Below are 21158 nucleotides of genomic sequence, written 5' to 3' on the forward strand. Positions count from 1 at the left end.
CCTAGGCAACAAATTTAATTGCAACGCTCCCAACGCCGGTAAGAAACGGTATGAAAAAGCCTCAATCTATATTGACTCAAATATTACACCAATTAGTATCGCGCGGCCCTACCGGAAGGCAGGTATCATTGTGCGCAGGCGTCGCTAAGTTGCCTATTAACACTCGTTACTTTTACGAGTGGAACTTGAAGTTCAATTACGCGAATACCAAGTTAAGTTGAATATTAACTTTGATTAACACTCAAGTATTGAAGTTTGTTTTTTTTTGCATAAAGTATAAATTCCACAAGATAGATTATTGGATTAAATCCACTCCGCTGATCCATAGCGGTTTATTGGAAATAAACATAATATTTAGGTAGGTTTTTTAAATGATTTTTTATACGGGGCTATTGAATACGAGTTTAATTATGAAATCACAAAATATAACATCAACGTCACATTCGAAATTAGCGTTTATTAATATCATATGAAAAACTTAATGTCGCAATATTCACTGCCTAAATAATGTCACTCAAAATTGCGTTATTATATTTCAATGGCTTTATACAACGGTTAATTAATTTTATAATATACCCAGTTAACCGGCCAGATATTTGTACTTATTAAAATTTCCAGTCAAACGAGATCACGTCAAAGGTTTCGAGTGTTTTATTATGAAACATGAAATGCTATTGATTTAGCATATGTATTTACACTAATTGCCTCACCCGACTTCGTACGGGTAAAGTTACGAATACCTTACTATAAAGTCGACGACCTCCGTGGTCGAGTAGTGTGTACACCGGTTTTCATGGGTATGCCACTCCGAGGGCCCGGGTTCGATTCCCGGCCGAGTCGATGTAGAAAAAGTTCATTAGTTTTCTATGTTGTCTTGGGTCTGGGTGTTTGTGGTACGGTCGTTACTTCTGATTTCCATAACACAAGTGCTTTAGCTACTTACATTGGGATCAGAGTAATGTATGTGATGTTGTCCAATATTTATTTTATTTATTTTATTTAAGTTGAGATTACAAAAAGATCTTTATTAGTGGATATCTACGTAGCGCAAAGTTGCTTCTGGTGATAACATTTTAAATTAATTTTACAGTTAGAACCTCTATTACCAATTTTTCCTAATGATTTTTTTCTTATTTTGTTAATTCTACGTGTACACATGTTCAGGATTATCACATAGCAATCGAATGTTGTATATGCTATTTCTTACATGTTAACTGTGACACAGATAGTCACAATTAAATAAATAAGTAAGATACCTTTTAAACTTGTCGTGTGATGTCTGCTCCTTAGTTCAGCGTTTGGTTTTAAACGAGAATATATATTGGTTAACTTTGAATTATACAAACATAATTAATCAAATCTACGTGCATGAGTGACATTTTTTGTTTCGCACCGGATACATAGATAAGGATATGTCTCAGTGTACAGATACTGAACTACTTTCCGCCTGCTACTTCGGCCGTGTGGTGAATATATGTATCATTAAATTTAAATGTACTATCTATGTATGTGATTATTTTAGTAAAACTAGTGTTCAAATTACCTGAGTAATTAGAATGATAATCTGAAGAGATGGTCAGGCGTGAAGCTTAACTCAGAACAGAGGTAGACACAGTGTAAACAAAACCCTCCCAAAGTTACCCTTTCTGTACCCCTGATAAAATACCATGATGATCGGATCGGAACTGACATACAAACTAACTCACATTCATATTTTAAATATTAAAAAAAAAAAATCTTAGTGTCTCTTCAATAAAAATACAATTTAACAGTTATTTCAAATATGATAAAATTCGCGTACTGTTTCTTATTATCGTATATAATTAACATAATTTTGGACTCCCTCAATTATATTTATTCAATAACAACAAATAAAATTTATGAACATTTTTTTCAAACAGAATCGCAGAGATGTCATATAATTTAATAGATATCATTCTGCACTAACCTTTAATTGAATATATTTTTTTATTATTACAATATTTAACTAGTAGTACCTAATGGTAACTAGTGGGTCGCCCGCGAGACGTCGCGTTTATTCAACATTTTTTTTTGAATTTCGAAACCTATGACAGGTTTTGTTTTGATTTCATTTCAACGTAAACTGACGACGTCTGTTCGCACGTTTTACATTTGTTTTTTTTTATACAGCCATAACGCCGCTCTCTAACTGGCCAGTAGTTTTATACCGCTTTCTAAAATTAATTATTTGTTAAATCGTAACAATTTAGTAAATTACGATCAAGAATCCTTCTTATTATATAAGAAGATATCTATATGATTGACAGCTCGGCCCCTCGTGCTGCCATACACAGTACGAGTGCCTTTACCTACCCTCAGACGAGTATTAATTTATCTATATATCAGGTAATGATAATTAAAATTGGTCCGAGTGAATATAACAATAGTAGTTAATTAAACGAAGCTTAATTAACAAAAGATGAGATATGGTCTAGCCGACCACAGTGGTTTGGTTACTGGTTAAATTATAGTTACCAAATTGGTCGTTGGTTTAAAAACGAATCGTTCACCATGAACCTTCGGTAATGAGCATCGACTGCCTCATCGGCATAGTAGCTTCTAAAGCCGTATTTCGTATAACTATGGCTTTACACCCCAAGTAGGTCCTATACAAAATGATTGGGGTCTGTTGTACTTTCCCAAGAAAAAGCAACTTCAAGAAATTGGTCGTGTCGGATTTGTTGTCGTATCAGATTATGAGTGTTAGAGTCGAAAAATGATTTCGCTTGTATTTGTGCACTATAGGACATCTGTCCATTAAAGTCTGTAGTCTCCATTGGCAAATCGGCCAATAGGACGTCATGATATCGTTAAACAAATTAAATTAATCTTCAATTTAGAGCGGATTCGAACCTGTACACCATATCGTTAAATGTGCAACATAAAGTTAAACATACTTCTATAAAGTTAAAACTGCGCCCATGAGGGTCTAACTAAGGGTCGCACAAAAGAAGATCTTGAGGCTCGGAGTTTTTCCGAACACGTGGTCTTCCTGCGGATTTGGTACATGCGTCATTCTCATACGACACCTGGTCTGTTCGCGAAGTTCTCTTTCACAATTATATTTTCACTCATATGTGTTTCTTAAGCCATATGAATAAATACACAATCTATTAAATAGTCTCGACCGCAATAGCACCTCGCTGTGTATAAGCCTGTTATCTTATCACGTATAATCACTTATCACAAATCTGACGTCTCATGGCGCTATGATAAATATACAAATTAAAATTCTTCGTGATAGTAAATGTAGGTAAGGAGTAGAAATATGATAACGGTGACACACTGAGACTATATCTTACAATGTAATGAATGATGGAGTTTTGTACTGCTAATGAATACATCTCGCGTGGGCATTTTAATATTGAAGAAAAGAATGACACATTATTGACATGCAAAAATTATTTTTTATCGTTGTCAAATGATGGATGTTATTCGTTGCTAACGCTTATTGCGCATGCGCTCCAAGCAGTCACTCGTTTACTTAATTTTTTATTTTTCTATTTTTAGAAAGTCATATTATACCATTTTTAATAATTTTAAAGTCAACATTTTCATTTTTCTCGCTTTTTATAGTCTGACACGTGCTCCGTGGAGATATTCTATAAGATCAAAGTCGAAACTCACCGCTAAAACACGATCATGAAATAACATAAGGTGATATGCGATACTGACATTAATAATTAAATAAAAATTAAGTAAATAAATATTCATCAAAATTCGATGTTCAACATTTTACAAGTGAGATACGAAGCGAGATCTTGACGAAACACAATACGCTTTGCTAATTCGAACACGTTATTTTTATATCCTATGTTATGCTATCGTCCATCCCCGAAGTCATTAAATGTATCGATAAAGCAATTTACTTATCTAAGGGAATATATTCTACATCCAAAACGGCCAAGATGTCGAATTTTACTAAAAATCTAATTAGTAGCTTCCTGTCAGGCGTGTTAAATTGTTAAACGGATTGGTTTTACACTGTAAAAAAAAATCTTCCTTATTACTATATCGATAGGGCTTATTATTGCAGATCTAGAATACTTTTAATTATACTTCTTCAAATACCCACAACACGTTTATTTCAATGATAAAGAAATATACAAATTAAATTGAACGGCACATTCTCTATTTTAAAGATAGGGAATTTAATTAGAAAATATAGTTCTATTTTTATATCATACTTTGTTAAACGCAAAACAAAAGCAGTTTCTAATGATTTCACGAATTTAATACTTTTTTTTCGTACGACTTTGTGCGTATATCGTATGTTATGTATATACGCAGTTATCTCTCATTCACTTCTAAATAACATTACTGAACGTGTATATATAGCACAGTTGTTTATATTGGGCGGTAGTAACCACTCACCATACGGTGGTCGTTTTGAAATTCTAACTAATATATGACAATTAATTATTAATTTAAATTCAAACAAGACAAACGTAAATCATAATCATGTATTTGTTGTAGAATGTGTTAACGTCTCTTAATATAATGTCGATTAGAGTTGCGACTATTGAAAATGTAACCAGCATAATTTCGAACGACACTGAATATGTCCATTGAAATTGGAATTTAACTAAAGCTCATTCGTGAAATTGTACGAAATTTAGACGATTGTTAAATTTCAAAACAACTTTATATGTATATATGTCGGAATGTCATTGCTTTTGTCATTTACATTGGCAGGCAAATGGCCCCAAATTGGAAATTGGTCACCAATTCTCATAAGTTAAACGATTCCCTAAGCCATCTATGCCAATGTTGGAACTAAGCGGAACCAGTAATTCTGACTCGCTCATTCTTCAGAAATTATCCTTAGCTTTTGACGTAACAAGAATGAGAATAACACTGCGACATGTTTGAATAGAATCGTTTTAGTCGAATGTAGTTTTGAAATCGTATTCATCAGATTGTTCTTCTAAATAATTTATTTATATGGACACTCAGAACCAAGATGACCGATAGCGATATGGCCAGTGGTTATAGTGCGTGTATCTGATGCGACGATCGTGGGTTCAGACCCTAATAAGCAGCACTGAATTTTCATGAGCTTAATTTGTGTACAATTCATCTCGTGCTCGGCGGTGATGGGAAACATCATTAGGAAACCTGCATGTGTGTAATTTCAATGTGATTCTGTTACGCGTTAAACAAACCGCATTGCAGCAGCATAAAAAGATCTTAGCCCAGCAGTGGGATAATTACAGGCTGTTAGTCTTATATTTACAACACAAATATGACACATGGAGTGATGATTATCTAGTCATTTCAAAATACCGGATTCAAGCAGTTATTATTCGAAGTTTATCCGATTATTGGACATTTTGGGCGACGCGTTATCCAATTTGTCGTGCATTAACCGCCGCCGTCGCCGAAATTAATTGATATAACGGCATTGGTTTCGGAAATTAATTAGCGTTATTTTGGTAAACGAATTTTTACGTATATCCTTCGACGTCAATATTATAATATGTTAATAAAACACTTTACCTCATACGCGATAACTCCTGGTTAAAATGAACAATATTCTCGCATGATATCGGTATTAAAAAACTGGAGACAAACAATTTTAATATTTTTATTCTTTACTTTTCGTGAGTACAATTTCGTAGCGCAAACGTTGCGTTCCAATAACACATAGTAAGGAACGCAGTGTCGCTCGTGAAGTTTTAACTGTGGAAGCATTTTATTACGTACAATTTTGATATCCAGGCGTCAACATTAGTCATTCATGGCTTATAAAGATGACAATTAATATTAATTTTTGTATCTGAAACACTTGGGCTTTGATAAGTAACGCTAAACATGGCCTCCAATTGTGGGCTGTATTATATTAAATTCCATCCAGATCGATTTAAGCGTAAAAAAGTAACATACAGAGATACATTCACATTCATTATATTAGTATATATATATGATAAGCTTGTTGTTGTAGAATTAGCATAATATTTCTCTTTTAAATCTTACACTAGAATTACATTTATAAGACTATTTATAAAATATTTCAGTGATCAGAATAATAAATAAAAAAATAAACTTCGAATTGATTTACATGAGTAATCGTAATCCGTAAATCTGAGAGAAATATCCCTGAAAGAATATAGAGCACTAGTAGAAATGTGCAACAAAGAGCGAGCTAAGAAAATGTGAGCTGATCTGATCCCAGGAGATTAGCGTTATTTTATGAGACTTAGCTTGGAAAGTTTGGTTTTCGCTTTGCTGTTTCTTTACTCGTTTATAAAGTGAGTGAGTAAAGAAACAACGAAATTTCCTGCTACGTTATTAAAATATATATTGTTATATATCTATCAGCATGTGTGATTACACATTCGAAGGTCCGGGATCAAATCCAGAGTCGAGATTCTTGATAGATCAACTTATTGGAGGTTATTCTATTTGGTTGAATACAGTAGATTTACTTGTTTTAGTGTTTACACTATTTAAGAAAATATTTAAAGCCAACTTTTACTCCTGAACTATTTTGTGCCGTGCCGTCAATTATTAAAACAGATAATACACTATAATGTGGTACAATAAAATATTATGACGTTGTCATGATAATCGGTTCAACGGTGACGAATTGGATGTGTAGCGCCATCTAGCGGTGAGTTACCATAAAGTAAAACCTCCGCGAATAAACACGTACATAAATATCGGTGGATAATTTGATTATAATCGGTCACACTCGAAATTCTTCACCTCTTAAACACAAAATTTAACTAATATTTTATTTTTCTTACGTATAGACTTTTTAAATACTCAAACAAAATATTTTTTATTGATGCTTAGCGTTTAACTATTAATATTAAATTAAATAAATATAGATGAAGATTAAGTTAAAATAGTGGGGGGGGGGGTAATGAGGTGATGAGAAGTGGTCACCATCGCCATCACATATACTACTACTATTGGCGCTATAAGAAATATTCCTTCCAACACCAATGCACCACCAACCAACCAACTTAGATATCCCTGGTATTTTATAAAGTAGGACCATTATTCAATATATTTTTTTATTATTAATAATTATAAAAATAATAATTTAAAAGCATGCCACAATAATTATAATATTTATTTAAAGTAATTTGTTTCATTCAGTGTTGAAGATTGTAGTCGGGAGTTCAGTTTGATAATTCCTATTTCGAACTTGGTACCAGAGTAACTTAGGGACTTAGATTTAAATAAGCAATGATTTTAATAAGCTATCAATTTGAATTTGTAACGACTTTCATTTATATTATAGAATTAATATTGGACATTATAAAAAAAAAAACATACTCAATAATGTTATTATAATTTTGATTTAATTCATTACTTTTTTTCGGCATAATGAACATAAAAAACGATGTACATAAAACATTTTATGTAGTATATAAATAAAACTTAACTATTCTTATGTAGCTTGTGAATTGAAAAAAAAATCAAGAACGATTCACGACACAATTATTTTCGTTAGTACGAAAAGTGAACATACGAATTTACCGACTTGGCGTCTTTAATTTTTTTAAACCATAAAGATTAATAAAATATATCCTGCAAAAATCAATTGCAATAAAAGTACAGATTAACAAAACCAATTAGAACCCTTTCGCATTTATTATTAAAATTAATATACTAACAAAATAAACGTTGTTTCGTTTAAATCAAATTTGTTTATGTAAATTGACATCCGCTTCTAATATTGTTTTATTTCCGGCAGTCACTGTTTATTTACTGCTAAACTATCAAAGTGATTTGGATTGTATTTAGTTAAGAGAATTTAACTCGGGAATTGAATATGAATTCGAGAAGTACCGGTAAACAATTCCTTTTGACTGTACTAAAGAGGAATTCTCAGACGATATTCAAGTTGTTTAATAATATGAAATTCCATTTTATTTTTTACTCTATTATTGAAATATTTAGTTCACGATTTTTTTTTTAATATAGAGTACAGCGTTTAATAGGATGAAATTCTGCACAAGAATTCCTTTTGAAACGTATGTAAGGAGTGCCAGAGGTGAAATGGGTGATGAAAGTTCGTCTGGATCTGACATTTCTTATGTTAGGAATATGGAAATCGGTATTTAGACTTATGTCAATGGGCTTATGGACAGATGCTAAAGATTTGTGTAAAATTTGTCACCTACGATTTTAGAGGGTGAAATCTAGGATTAGAATTTCTGTTTGCATCGTTTTTGAAATTCGGTAATAAGGAAAACTGTGTTTAATCACAAAAGATAACGTGGCTGTATCTTCCGGTGAGATAACCAATCAGTTAAACCACCGACACACAAGTAAGCAATTGTGTATACTTGTCCTTATACACTTATAAGGACACGCTTTAAAGTATGTAACGAATGAATTGTTTTTTAAATGTTACACGTCAGCAAAGCAGAGTTAGAGTCGCTAGTAAATAAAAAAATAAAAAATTAACTTTTTATGATATATCATTTGAAATCTTCTTATAAAATTGTATATACAGAAATAACATTTTGTGATAGCAAAATATTATGTGCCGACTAAGTTATCCACGATACGATCTACCTGCCTGCTTTCTCGGAATGAGTTAAAAGAGCAATTCTAAGAGGTAACGCCTGTCTGCATCCACATCCGTGCCAGCCATTGATTTTGGCGCGCCCTCGACCTTCGCTGCCACTGTCTCTCCCTCACCCCCCAGCCGCTTCCGAAATGCGACATTGCGCGCCAACAGACAACACCCGTAACCGCTTCAATAGCTAATTAATTAAAAATTAAGAATTAAAAGTTCTTACATTAAAATAAACAATAATAAATTACATGGCGTAATACTCGATGTAATGCAATATTGATACGATTAGCAGCGATAAAATTAATTAATAAGATAATAATTATCTTATTTTTATTTATCTTTTAAACTACAGAAAGTTGTAAATTATAATGTTTAATATACTTATTTATTTACAGTAAATCCACATCAAGTACACGAAAATTCAGTTGTGTTTGCCTGGCTTTGAACCCGCATTCTCGGTTTATACGCTACTAAGCCACCTTACTCCTATAAAGCCTATATATAAAAATACATTTAGATTTTAAAGTTTACTTATTATATAAACTGTGAAGTCCGCGTTCATTGACTTACATGCAGGATTTATTTAACTAGATGTCACCTGTCCCGTTTTAGGGATTGGTTGTCATGTGTGAGGCAAAAAAGTCGCCTATGTCCTTCCTTGGAGTTCAAGTTTGCTTCAAACCAAATTTCGTCAAATTCGGTTGATTGGTTTGGCAATGAAATAGCGACAGACAGACATACAGAGTTACTTAAACATTTATAATATTATAGTATAGTATAGAAGCATAGATTCACGCGGGTACAAATAAGGGTCATAGACCCTTTTCTCTGCTCTAATATGCATGTATTATGCATATAAACCTTCCTCTTGAGTCACACTGTTTACTGATGAAAACTGCATCAAAATCCATTAAGTAGTTTATAAGATCTAAACGTACAGATCCAGCGAAGCGTCTTCAGTTTATACTATGTAGAAATGTCTCGTTTGAATTTATTTAATCTCGTTCAAATTGCTTCGATACTTGAACAGAGTGCATTTAGATTGTTCATAATAATATATCTTTGATAACTTATCGAATTCATAATTGACTGCAGTTATTCTTGGCTAATTATATTGTGATTTTTGTTAATGGAACAGAGAACGATATTATTACTTTGCTATGTCATTCATATGTCTGTAAGGTGTTCAAGTACTATGCATTTTATTCAATGAAATCTTACTCCTGACAAGGTAAATATTGAATAGGAAAGCGGAAAGCTAAAAATATTATGAAATTTTAAAATTGAATTACATTTTTACATACATTAGCAGCCTGTAAATTTTCCCACTCCTGGGCTAAAGGCCTCCTCTCCTTTTGAGGAGAAGGTTTGGAGCATATTCCACCACGCTGCTCCAATGCGTGATGGCGGAATACACATGTGGCAGAATTTCGTTGAAATTAGACACATGCAGGTTTCCTCACGATGTTTTCCTTCACCGCCGAGCACGAGATGAATTATAAACACAAATTAAGCACATGAAAATTCAGTGGTGCCTGCCTGGGTTTGAACCCGAAATCATCGGTTAAGATGCACGCGTTCTAACCACTGGGCCATCGCGGCTCATAAAATTGAATAAGTTAGTTAAATGATAAAGCAAGTTGTTTTAATTTCTATTTCTTTTCTTGGAGGATGTAATCTGTATGTTGTCGCATTTTTTTTAATCGAAACAAAACATTTCTATCCAATCCTAGTAACCATAATATTAAAACGTGTAATTTTAACACATTTGTTATATATCAGGATATCATTCGATACATGCAGGTTTCCTCACGAAGTTTTCCTTCACCGCCGAGCACTAAATGAATAGTTACAGACCAAAATTCACCACGTTAAAATTCTATTTAGCTTGCCCTTGCGTGTTTTTCGACTTTAACTGCAACGTAAAGTAACGACTGTATGAAACGACGCTGACACAAAACATTTTCATTTCTGACATTTTTAAATGACGTTATAGTATGTCATAAACTGGAATCAATTCTCGCTGGATTTTAATGATTTTAAAAAGAATAATAGCAATACCTATTTTCCGAGAATTACTACAATTTTCCCCTCCAGTTAAGCGTGAAGCATGTATTAAGAGTGGGTACCACAATAGACCAAGGGTATCGAACCAGGGACTTGTCTATTAAGGCTTAAAAACCATATTGTCATCATAAATAACAATGTTTGATTAAACTAGTTTCCGCCAGCGGCTTCTGCAACGTGCGAGGACGGTGGGGTGCGGTTGTCAGATCCCCACACCGAATTTATCATCCTGAATAATATTAAAAATCATTTATGAAACAACATTGAAAAAAATCTTTAGTATTTTTATATAAAACATTTTTGTTTTTTAATTTATTAATAACGTTATTTTTTTCGTGATCCGTAACGCGTTTCAAAAACATCGTCCCGTAAATGTTTACTACCTCTAGCAAAGAAACGCAGGGGCATTCGTTTTTACAAGCCTACCTAAACCCGACTAGGAGTGGTTACCGCAGAAGCAATAAAGGGTCAAGGTTGACCTGTTTTTAAATTGACAGTCGCAATTATTACTGTGGAAACGTTGGTAATTGTCATCAGAAACAAGTATCATTTTACACGTAAATTAATCTACGCCTATCACCAGTTATTTAAACTAAATAGTTTTTTTTTGTTTGCGTCATTGTTCTATAATTTTGTCCGCACAGGACGTGGTTCATAGTTCTGCCTTCGTATATCATAACGTGTCGTTATATTTTTTTTTATGGCATTGGTTGGCGGACGAGCCATTCCTTACATCACCTATGTGCCACTAATATTAGCCATTCCTTACATCACCTATGTGCCACTAACCTTGGGAATTAAGAAGCTATGTTCTTTGTGCCTGTGATTACACTGGCTCACTCACCCTTCTAACCGAAACACATCAATACAGAGTACTGTTATTAGGCGGTAGAACATACTCTTATAACCCCTGTAAATAAATAGGACTTCTTAATTCTAAATATGGTAGTTGTTTATAAATTTTAATATTAGAATTGGGAGGAGACTTTTCACTCCTGAGTTGTATTAAGTAATTTGTAGAAATGTATACGTACCTTTATTTTTATTTTTTTACAATTGTGTCAATAGCATTACAAGAAGAGGACAAACAAAAGATATTAAAAAAGTAACATAACATTTATATTATCCTGATATCACAGGATTGATTTTAATGAGACCGCTTATTAGCAAACGCAGCGGTGGTCAGTCAAATAGATGTGGAGGGCAGAGGATTATACCGCACCTTGCGAAGGGTATCCTGATGAATATTAATATGAAGATACAAACATAATATTTTTTAATCTATAATATTATTACAAAAACTTGCGAAACATTATGATTGTTTGAAGTAAACGAAAAACTATTTGTATGTCTCAATAATCATCCATATGTTTCGGATAAACATATGACGCTTTGTTATTATCACCATACAGTAGAGGAACGTTAATAAACTTAATTAAGCCCCAATAAAGAAATAAAACTAATGTAACGAGCCATGGTGATTATACGAAAACAATAAAAAAGGCACGCACACAAATTAAATCTGCTTAGTGGGAGCTTCGTGCAAGCTGAGTTGGTACCAGTCAACAACTATTCTACCAGCAATAGTAATACTTAGTATTGCTGTGATCCGATTTGAAGGGTGAGCCAGTGTAAATACAGGCACAAAGGACGTAACATCTTAACTCCCAAGTTTCGTGGCGTTTTAACGGCGTAAGTAGTGTTTGATATTGATTACCACTCACATCAGGTGGACCATTTCTCCGTCTACCTAACTATAAAAAATTATATAAATTAAAAAAATAACATAATTAAACAAGCCTATATATGAACTGTTGATTATCTTTTTTAATTCCATTACCAATGAATGAGCTTATATTAATATGTTAAATTAAGCAGAAGCTCTTTAAAAGTTGAACATAATTCCGTTTGCGCAAACACGTTACGGAAAACCCTTGTATTTAAAGATAATTAAGTTAAACTCGACTTCGTATTTTAAGTTTAATATATTATTAAAAGTTCGCTTGTTTCAAAATCCGTATCTATCGATAGCTTTTAGTGTTGGATGTGTTTTCAATGTTTATTTTTCTCAATAGTCCAATTAATTTCCTATGTTGTTTATTTTTTGGCGTACGGCTTACAACTGATTTTATTGGAGCTCGTTTTACGATATATATTTTATTAAAATTTTCGCTGTCAAGGTAAAGGTCGGACCGAAGTGATTGTGAGTAAACATTTTCTTTGCATTGATTTGAATATTAATGGAACCTTTTTATTTAACGTATCGTCACAAATGTGGTATATGAAAATTTTACTGATTACTTAAATATGATACTGGCAGATATTATTAAGCAATCTTAACGATTTCTATTCGATTTTCTATGTACCTTTGTAGATTGACAAATCTCTACCTGTAGACGTCCCGAAGGACGTAAATTCCATGATTTGTGTGTGTGAGAGAATGTGTAGAATAAACACTATATATTTATATCTATCACAGATAAATAATGATGTTCTCAATGGCATCACCTATAATAATCATAATACCATTTCATACTTAGTAGAAACTCACACTACCTGTAATAGATACATTCAACAAACATAATATGAAACTTAAATTAGTAAATAAATATTACCTTAATTACGCCAATAGATGGTAATTCTCTGAGCAAGTCTTGTCTGGGTACCACCTTCTCAACAACGGTTGAATATGTGATGAGTGGGTCCTGTGTAATGCAACAGTAATACGATGAGTAGAACACTGTTGTTGTGTTCCAGTTTGAATGATGAGTGAGCCAGTGTGATTACAAGTAAAAGATTTCAGGGCCCACGGTTAACGGTACATCACATTTAAGGGATGATTAATATCTCTTACGCTGCCAATATCCAATTCCCATCGGGTAGCACAATTGCTAGTCTAAAATACAAAATTTTAAAAATACAATCCACAATTTTGATAAAAATTTTGACCATAAATGGTATAATGAATGTTATGTTTTCATAAATGACTGAAGTCTGTGAGCATAATCCGTTCAACTTGCATCAGAAAAGTATAAAACTGTTGACAGCGAGGTGAAATCCATTAACGTCAAATATTTAACTTTCCGCAGTCCAGTGGCTCGACAACACGCAAACTATAAATATGGCACCTCAACCTATCAACTCAAATGTGCTGCGGTTTAAGGGGATACTTGTACAAATACAAACATGTGTAGCGTACGACGAGGATGACGCGAATATAATAGTGGATATCCACCATAAAGGGGAAAATTTTCATGTTCAGAAACAACAGAACATTGTAAATTGTTGACAACTTGTGATGATTACAGAAACTTTCGACGCAACGCGTTGATTTTGCTATCGGAAACAAGCAATATTACCAATTTTCTCTCGACGTCGACGCGGTTTATCGGCGTTTAATACGCGAATTTGTGGATGCTAAAAATTGCGTTACATTTCATTTTACATTAAACTTTACCGCTGTATATTATTCGTACTTGTACATTGATTACATTTAAAATTTTTATTAGCTTTTCATTGCGAACGAATTTCGACCAATCGACGACCACAATATATCTTAAAATTATATATAAAAGATTTAATAAAAAACCTGTTGTACAATATATAAATAGAACTCGTCAAGTGACATTTCCACAGTACTTTAATCAGCCAAATATTAGCGTGAGCGTACTTTTGTCTTAATTGGAACAGCGGATTTAGAAGCCGAGATTGTACATGCAAATGTCGCGGGAGGAGACACATATTAGAGTTCAGTTTATTATAATACTGATGCATATTGAGAAGCGGCGCTCGGTAGTTAGTAAACATGTAGACTGCGGTTATATTATTTAACTAGTGTTACCACAACTTCGTTAATTTTACGCTACAGGAGTCGTTAAATGCTTAAACGGTTTGATTTGCGTTTAGTTGACTGTATTTTTAGTGATATTTAAAAATTGCTCGTATTATAATGCAGTTAAGGTTGTTTTTGTAATAGTTTTTAATCATACATGTGTTATCTATATATAAGCGACGTAGATAGTCACTGAGATAGGATTTACGGAAATATAAACTTTAAGGAGATAAAAGTTAGGGCTAATTTCGCCAAGACGGATATGTGGTAGTTATTACTCATTTTACTAACTAAAATATTTGCTGTTTACTTTTTGGTAGGCAGTAAATAGACCACCGCTGGGCAATAACTCCTCTTAAGGAGAAATTTTGCAGTGGATAGGTACACGTGAGAGTTTCATTATAAATATTAATACAAATGAAGAGCAAGAGAACTCAGTTAAAGTTGTCGGACTCAAAACGATCATTACTCAGTGTTTAATATATTCATAAAAATATGTAAGTTTAAATACCTAGCAGAGAACGGGTTCGTCTGATAAAATTAACGACCCGCATCTTGCTCGTATTTGTATAAAAATTAAGACGAATCCGTATACAGACTACCCTTGAAATAGTTGGATTATGTTACGTTCACATACATAATTAAAGTTACGAAGAATTTCTCCTCGCTAAATGCTTTGGTTACATCTGGGGAAAGAATAATAAAATGGTCAAACTGTTGTTATATTGGTTACCTCGGGTGAAGATTTAATTTACGCCGATTTTATTTTTATCATTAACTTCCTCGTTGGTCTCCTCTCCTCCTTAATTCCAAACCCGGATCGGATCAGTAAAAAATATTGGGTAAAGAAATTCTCAGAGTATGAACGTCGGTCGTGTTTAGACTAAATTCTTTCCGATCGTGGCGAGCTTGCCGTTCTATCGGTTTATAGAAGAGATGGATATAATTGTACGTAATTTTATTAAATAATTCACATAATAAATGATATAAAATATTAAATAATATCTAATTGGCACGGTGGTCGCTATTATGTGGCACTTATGTACAATGGTTGGTTCAATACAGAATGGCAAATAGTTGTTAAAACAATACGGGTGTTATGAGCTATACAGGGTGTGCTGTGTGTACACGACTTACCCCAATAAGGATCATTGAATATTGGTTTATTTGTGCTGGTTAAGTGCGGTGTGTCGAATAAATAACGACGGAGCTATAGGCGGTTTATATGAAATTTGACGTTAGGCAATCGTTGCATATTTTGTTGATAAGGAGAACACAATTACATTCAGCTCGCCTAGAACGCGGTTATTACAAAAGTCATTTTCAATTATGTCCCTAACAAGACGGAATTTCTTATGAACAATAAAATTAGAAAAAAATAATAATAAAGAAAGAAATATTTATAAAAGTTGTCTGTTATTAATCGCCTAGATTTATTAATCGTTGTCTTTTTGGGTTAACACATCAGTAGGTACTTCAACCGCTATTCCGTAGGGTTATACTTATATCATAAAAGGTAACATTAAGATTCAAACTGATGTGTAGTACAAAATTTTATCATACATTTCCCTCGCCGTATTCTCCCTGGGCTTGCAACCCGAATACTGTATTAAAGAAACTCATAAAAAAATACTGTTATGTCCCCTATAACGCAGGACGCCATCGAATTTAATGATAAAATTATGCCTAAACATTTTAGAATAATATCAAGCCTAATTATCATTAAAGAGTTCGTTAATTTGTTCGCTCTTTTCATTCAACAATTAAGTAATCGTTTTATAATTAAATTATTTTAATTATAGTTTCTGTTTTTGTATAAAATATTATTAAATAAAAACGAGATGATATTTTTTAACATATTGGTGTCTCGATATAGGTATTCTTGGAATGAAGTATTTTACACGGCTTACAATTGAGGGAACTGGCAGAAATACTCATGCAAGGAGGTTATACTCCTTACTGGCGATCTTTCCCCCTCTTTCTCTCAGTATCTTTCTATTATATACGGATTTGTATTTAGTTGTTATCGACTTAAAGAACACGGGATTTTAATAACAATTTTATTTCTTGTCATAATTCAATGTGACTGTTATGTAATACATAATATATACAGAACGCAGCTTCGTTATAACCCAGGACACCTCTCGTTTAAATATTTTTCTATCTGCCAATTATCTTTATTGAATAATCACGTGGCCATCGAAGTCGTCTTAATATACGTCAATAGTAAAAGAAGCAGAGTTGAAGGCTTCCTTGGAGAACGCCCATTTGATGGATGAGTGCACCAGCCTGCAAGCAAATAATAGTGGTAAACGATTGTGCGGCAAATAATATCTGCCCCGAAAAGTATCAGTTCTGGTGATCATGAAGAAGCATTCGAATTGTATATATATAATTATATTGTATATAATTGTTATACATGGTTACCCCAATTGGCCCGGGTACCTTTCTGAAGGTATCCACTATGTGAAATAAAAGGTCTACATCAAACGTTTAAATCATTAATCATGATACACATCTCTATTGAGAGCATGTTTTTTTAACGACATCTTCAACAACTATAATAATTTTTTTGTCAATTTACTAAAAAGCCAATTTGACATATCTTTCTCATGTATTACTACTCCATCTTTGCTGAAAACCATATAAAAATCCGATCGATAGTTTTGATCGCGTACAGAAAGACAGATAGACCCGACGCGACAATATTTTGTAATACGTAGTACGATCGTGAATGAGGAAAATACATGTAAATTATCGTTTAAATCTAAGAAACTACAACGTTATTATATTACACAAAGTTGTTCTTAAATACAATGAATCGAAACCGAATTGTCATTGCAAATTATCTTCTAAGATACCTACCTACTTGTCTCGTAAGTCACATTACTTATAACATTCGCAAAAATTATATCGCCCTGCCCATCATTATTATCGTTTTCCGCGTGATAAATAATTTATCATTATAAATACAATAAAATAATAATTAAAATAACAACGTCCACTACCTGATTTCACATAACTTATCACTAAACGCGAGTTTTAATTCGTTTATCTTTAATTTACAAATGCACATATTTATGTATAACCTATTTCGTAGATATTTACAGAGTTGACATCTAGTTCAATGCTACAATATACGTCGTTCAAGGTCATGCCGCATATCTTACCTACATAATACTTAAAAACGCTCTAAGCAACTTGCAGTCAGAACTCCACGAACCGGTTACTAAGTTTTTGTTGTTGACGTTTTAAACGTATCGTATCGTACCTACGAACGATTATGCGAAATTATGTCACACGAGCAAGTATTGCAGAACTTGTAAACAAAATATACAACGGCGCCATCTATAATTTGCACTGCGTGAGACCCGCATGGCCTTCAAGCGTGCTTGTCACGTGCGTTTGTACTGACTGCTTTACCGAGGCAAGTCCCACCGGCCAATAGCGAGGCGCGCTGCTTTACCGACACCGATTCACACGCCAATCGCAATCAACTACATTTCTGGCATTGCGCGCACATGTGACCGCACTCTACTTTTATCATATTGCGAATAAAATATTTAAAAAAGTTTTTATAAAAAGTAAACTTTAAATTTTGGTTCTAGGAGAGTAGGTTTGTGGTTTAGTTTAGCTCTGTGAAATTACTTTTAGGAAACATGAGTCGGCACGGTAAGTCCGCATGTTGTATTTTTTCCTTTTATAGGCACGTGGTATCTAGCGCCACTCGAAATGGTGGCAGTTGGATGCACTACGTACTGCGTACACCTTACCTGTCACACGGAAAATACATTTTCCTAGTTGATTCATAAAATTGTAGATGGCGCTGTTGCGATATTTTGATAAAATAATAATTATTTTTTACCATTACCCCAATAAAATAAATAATTTATAAATAACATGTTAAAGTTATATGTTTTGTTTAATAAATATTATTTAAATCAATTTCAAAATAAGGATTTTTATTATTGTTTTATAATTTCACTATTAAAAATTAACACCGGTATTATATTTAAATTTATAATTTTTTTCTTTTGACCTAAATATATATTACGGTTTTTATTTAACAATATAACATTATAAATTTCCTTATAATTATTTTTTTAAAAAAACTTCTACAATAGTTTTATTTTATTTTTTTCAGATTTCCTGAGTCACGGGGCTAGTTTCAACAAAAAATACGGTTAGTAAAAGAATTTTATAAAAACAAAATAAATTGATATTAATAAAATAATATAATAATTAAATCTAACTAAACCGATTAAATGAGATTTAACGCCTATTCCCGCTGATTAATAAAAAATAGTATTATTTTTGTATAAATAAATAATATAATAAAAGGAATTACATTAAGTCACGAGCTCTGCGAATAATATTAACAAACGAATAAGTCACACTTGAAGTTCGTTTTTTATATATTCCCAATATCTGTGTGATCTATATTATGTTATTTAATAATTATATATCAATATTTAAAGATTAATACTTAATTATTATTACCTATGGGTTTTATCGAATCGAATTTTATTAGAATAACATTTGGATGTGAGCAACAGAGAGAGACTAATAATGATAATATTTAATTCACAAATTATAGTTTAATTGAGTATGTTTAATCGATTATAGGTCATTATAATCGATTAAACATACTTATTTATGGATACAACGCCTCCTTAAAATCCCAATTGTATAATATATAATAGATCTATTCATTCAAGAAGGTGCACTCCTCCACTATAAATTATCGGTGTGCGTTAGTAAAATAAAAATTTTTATTTTTTATTTTTTGCTATGTGGTCTCACGCACGCTAAGCAATATTGTATTGACTCAGCGCTTGCTCAAGTTTGAACGCGCAATCTATGGTTTTTGTTCACTGGTTCTTATCTACTGAGCCATCTTGGCGTTGAAATAAATACTTATATTATAAACATAAAAGTGGAAATAATATTTGTTTTGTACTTTCATTTATTTTTACGTTCTGCGTTTGTGTATCGTTCATTCGATTGAGTTCAAACTTTATGTAGTTTTTTTGGCACTTGCGTGAAGGCTGCTGGCATAGTACCATGGACAATATCGATAATTGCATACAAAAAAAAAATAGAAGATGAATTCTAAATTATCCCGGGTCATTAGATTATAAAAAAAACTATTGTCTGTAAAATGTGGCCGACACGGAAAGCCCGGAGGACGTGAAACATCGAAACTGACGCTTAAAATAATTTATGTATAATTAATGAAAACCAATAAATAAATATAGATAAGAAGCGAGTTTCGTCGATAAAATAAATATATATATATTTCTTATTATTATAATAATATGCCATGAATTGTGTAGTAAACGCACCACACACTAACGCGGAAAGAGGTCATGTCAAGATAAAAGAGTCACGTCGTTTGCCGTAACGGCATACGAATCGGTTTTTCCACGGCGCGATATGGATATTTCACATCTAAAACTTCTAAATAATTTTAATTATAGAAAAATAATATGTTTAGATTACTCTATGGCACATAATATCGATACCAATGCGATTATAACAAATTATATCGTTTTCTGTAAATACAATTAGATGCCGGCGTTAGCTAATGAGTTTGGACAAGATTATTAAATATAGTTGCTCGTGCAAAACTTTTTTTTAGTAACTGACCTATCCACCTTTAGGCACTGACCTACGTTAGTTCGACGTGAAGCTATTTCATATAAATATTTGATTAACACTATTATAAAAAAAAAAAAAAAACACTGCGAGATGTGAGAACTAGTAGTAATTTCAAATTAATCATGTATAACGTAGTCAAGTCAAGGCGAGGACTTTAAACGGATTTTCCCGATGAATCACAATACCGATTCTTAAATTATAAATAATCACCAAGAACGACCATTCGAATACTATAATATGATAAGGTTGAAGTTTATTTATACGCGTTTTTCGTCAGTTTCCACCAGTCAATTTATAAATAACTTTTGTGCATTCGATAGCCTTTTGAATTTTTTTTTTATTTAGATTATTTTTTTGAATTGGAAACTTTATCTATAAATTTATAAACGAGATACCACTCATCCTGAGTAAGGACATTATAAATCCGAATGACTTGTAATTTAGCACTACTACTCACTGCGAAAGGATTTTTAGAAATTTCAACTATAAATAGAAACCAGTAGAAACCACGTTAAACGACTAGCGTTAAATATTTTTATTGATTCACGATGATGTTCTAATATATAATACAAATATATAAATATCTAATTTGAAACTTTACTCTAACGCCATCTATCGCCAGCGCTTGTAACTAATTACTGTCAGATAGTATGTTTTTATTGATTAATCTAATCCGACACTAAACGTAATAAATCCTGTATGGCTCTATCCTCACGAAGGCGCCGCCCCTCTACGTTAAATTAATATATTTACAATAAAACAAAGTTAACCTAATTTCTATTGTTTTGCTGTCTTTACTCTTAGACGCACGCACACTAAAACATATTGTTAGGACTAGTCCTAACACACGTTACACACTCATACTAATGCACGCTGATAATGATTTTGCATACAGGGGCGCGCCTTTGTGTCTGAATACATTAATAATATATAAACTTTAATTTTACTTCTTTTTTGTTTTAATATCACTATAGCTTTATAAGGAAGTGATGTATATAGAAAAAATCACAAGTTAAATCTTATTTTGATACCTTTAGC

General features: G+C 32.6%; 1 protein-coding gene across 3 annotated transcripts in view; it reads left to right on the forward strand.

Moving 5' to 3' along the window:
* Positions 1 to 21158, forward strand: part of LOC125076178 (hepatic leukemia factor) — a 204480-nt gene that overhangs the window by 126834 nt on the left and 56488 nt on the right. For 2 of the 3 annotated variants that reach the window (XM_047688186.1, XM_047688187.1), the window contains exon 2: positions 18604 to 18642. In XM_047688186.1, the coding sequence (XP_047544142.1) occupies positions 18604 to 18642 (39 nt within the window). Of the gene's footprint in view, positions 1 to 17995; positions 18132 to 18603; positions 18643 to 21158 lie in introns of those variants that run through there. The other variant, XM_047688188.1, reaches the window with a different exon arrangement.

Source organism: Vanessa atalanta, chromosome Z, assembly GCF_905147765.1.
Source record: "Vanessa atalanta chromosome Z, ilVanAtal1.2, whole genome shotgun sequence".
Classification (NCBI taxonomy): domain Eukaryota; kingdom Metazoa; phylum Arthropoda; class Insecta; order Lepidoptera; family Nymphalidae; genus Vanessa; species Vanessa atalanta.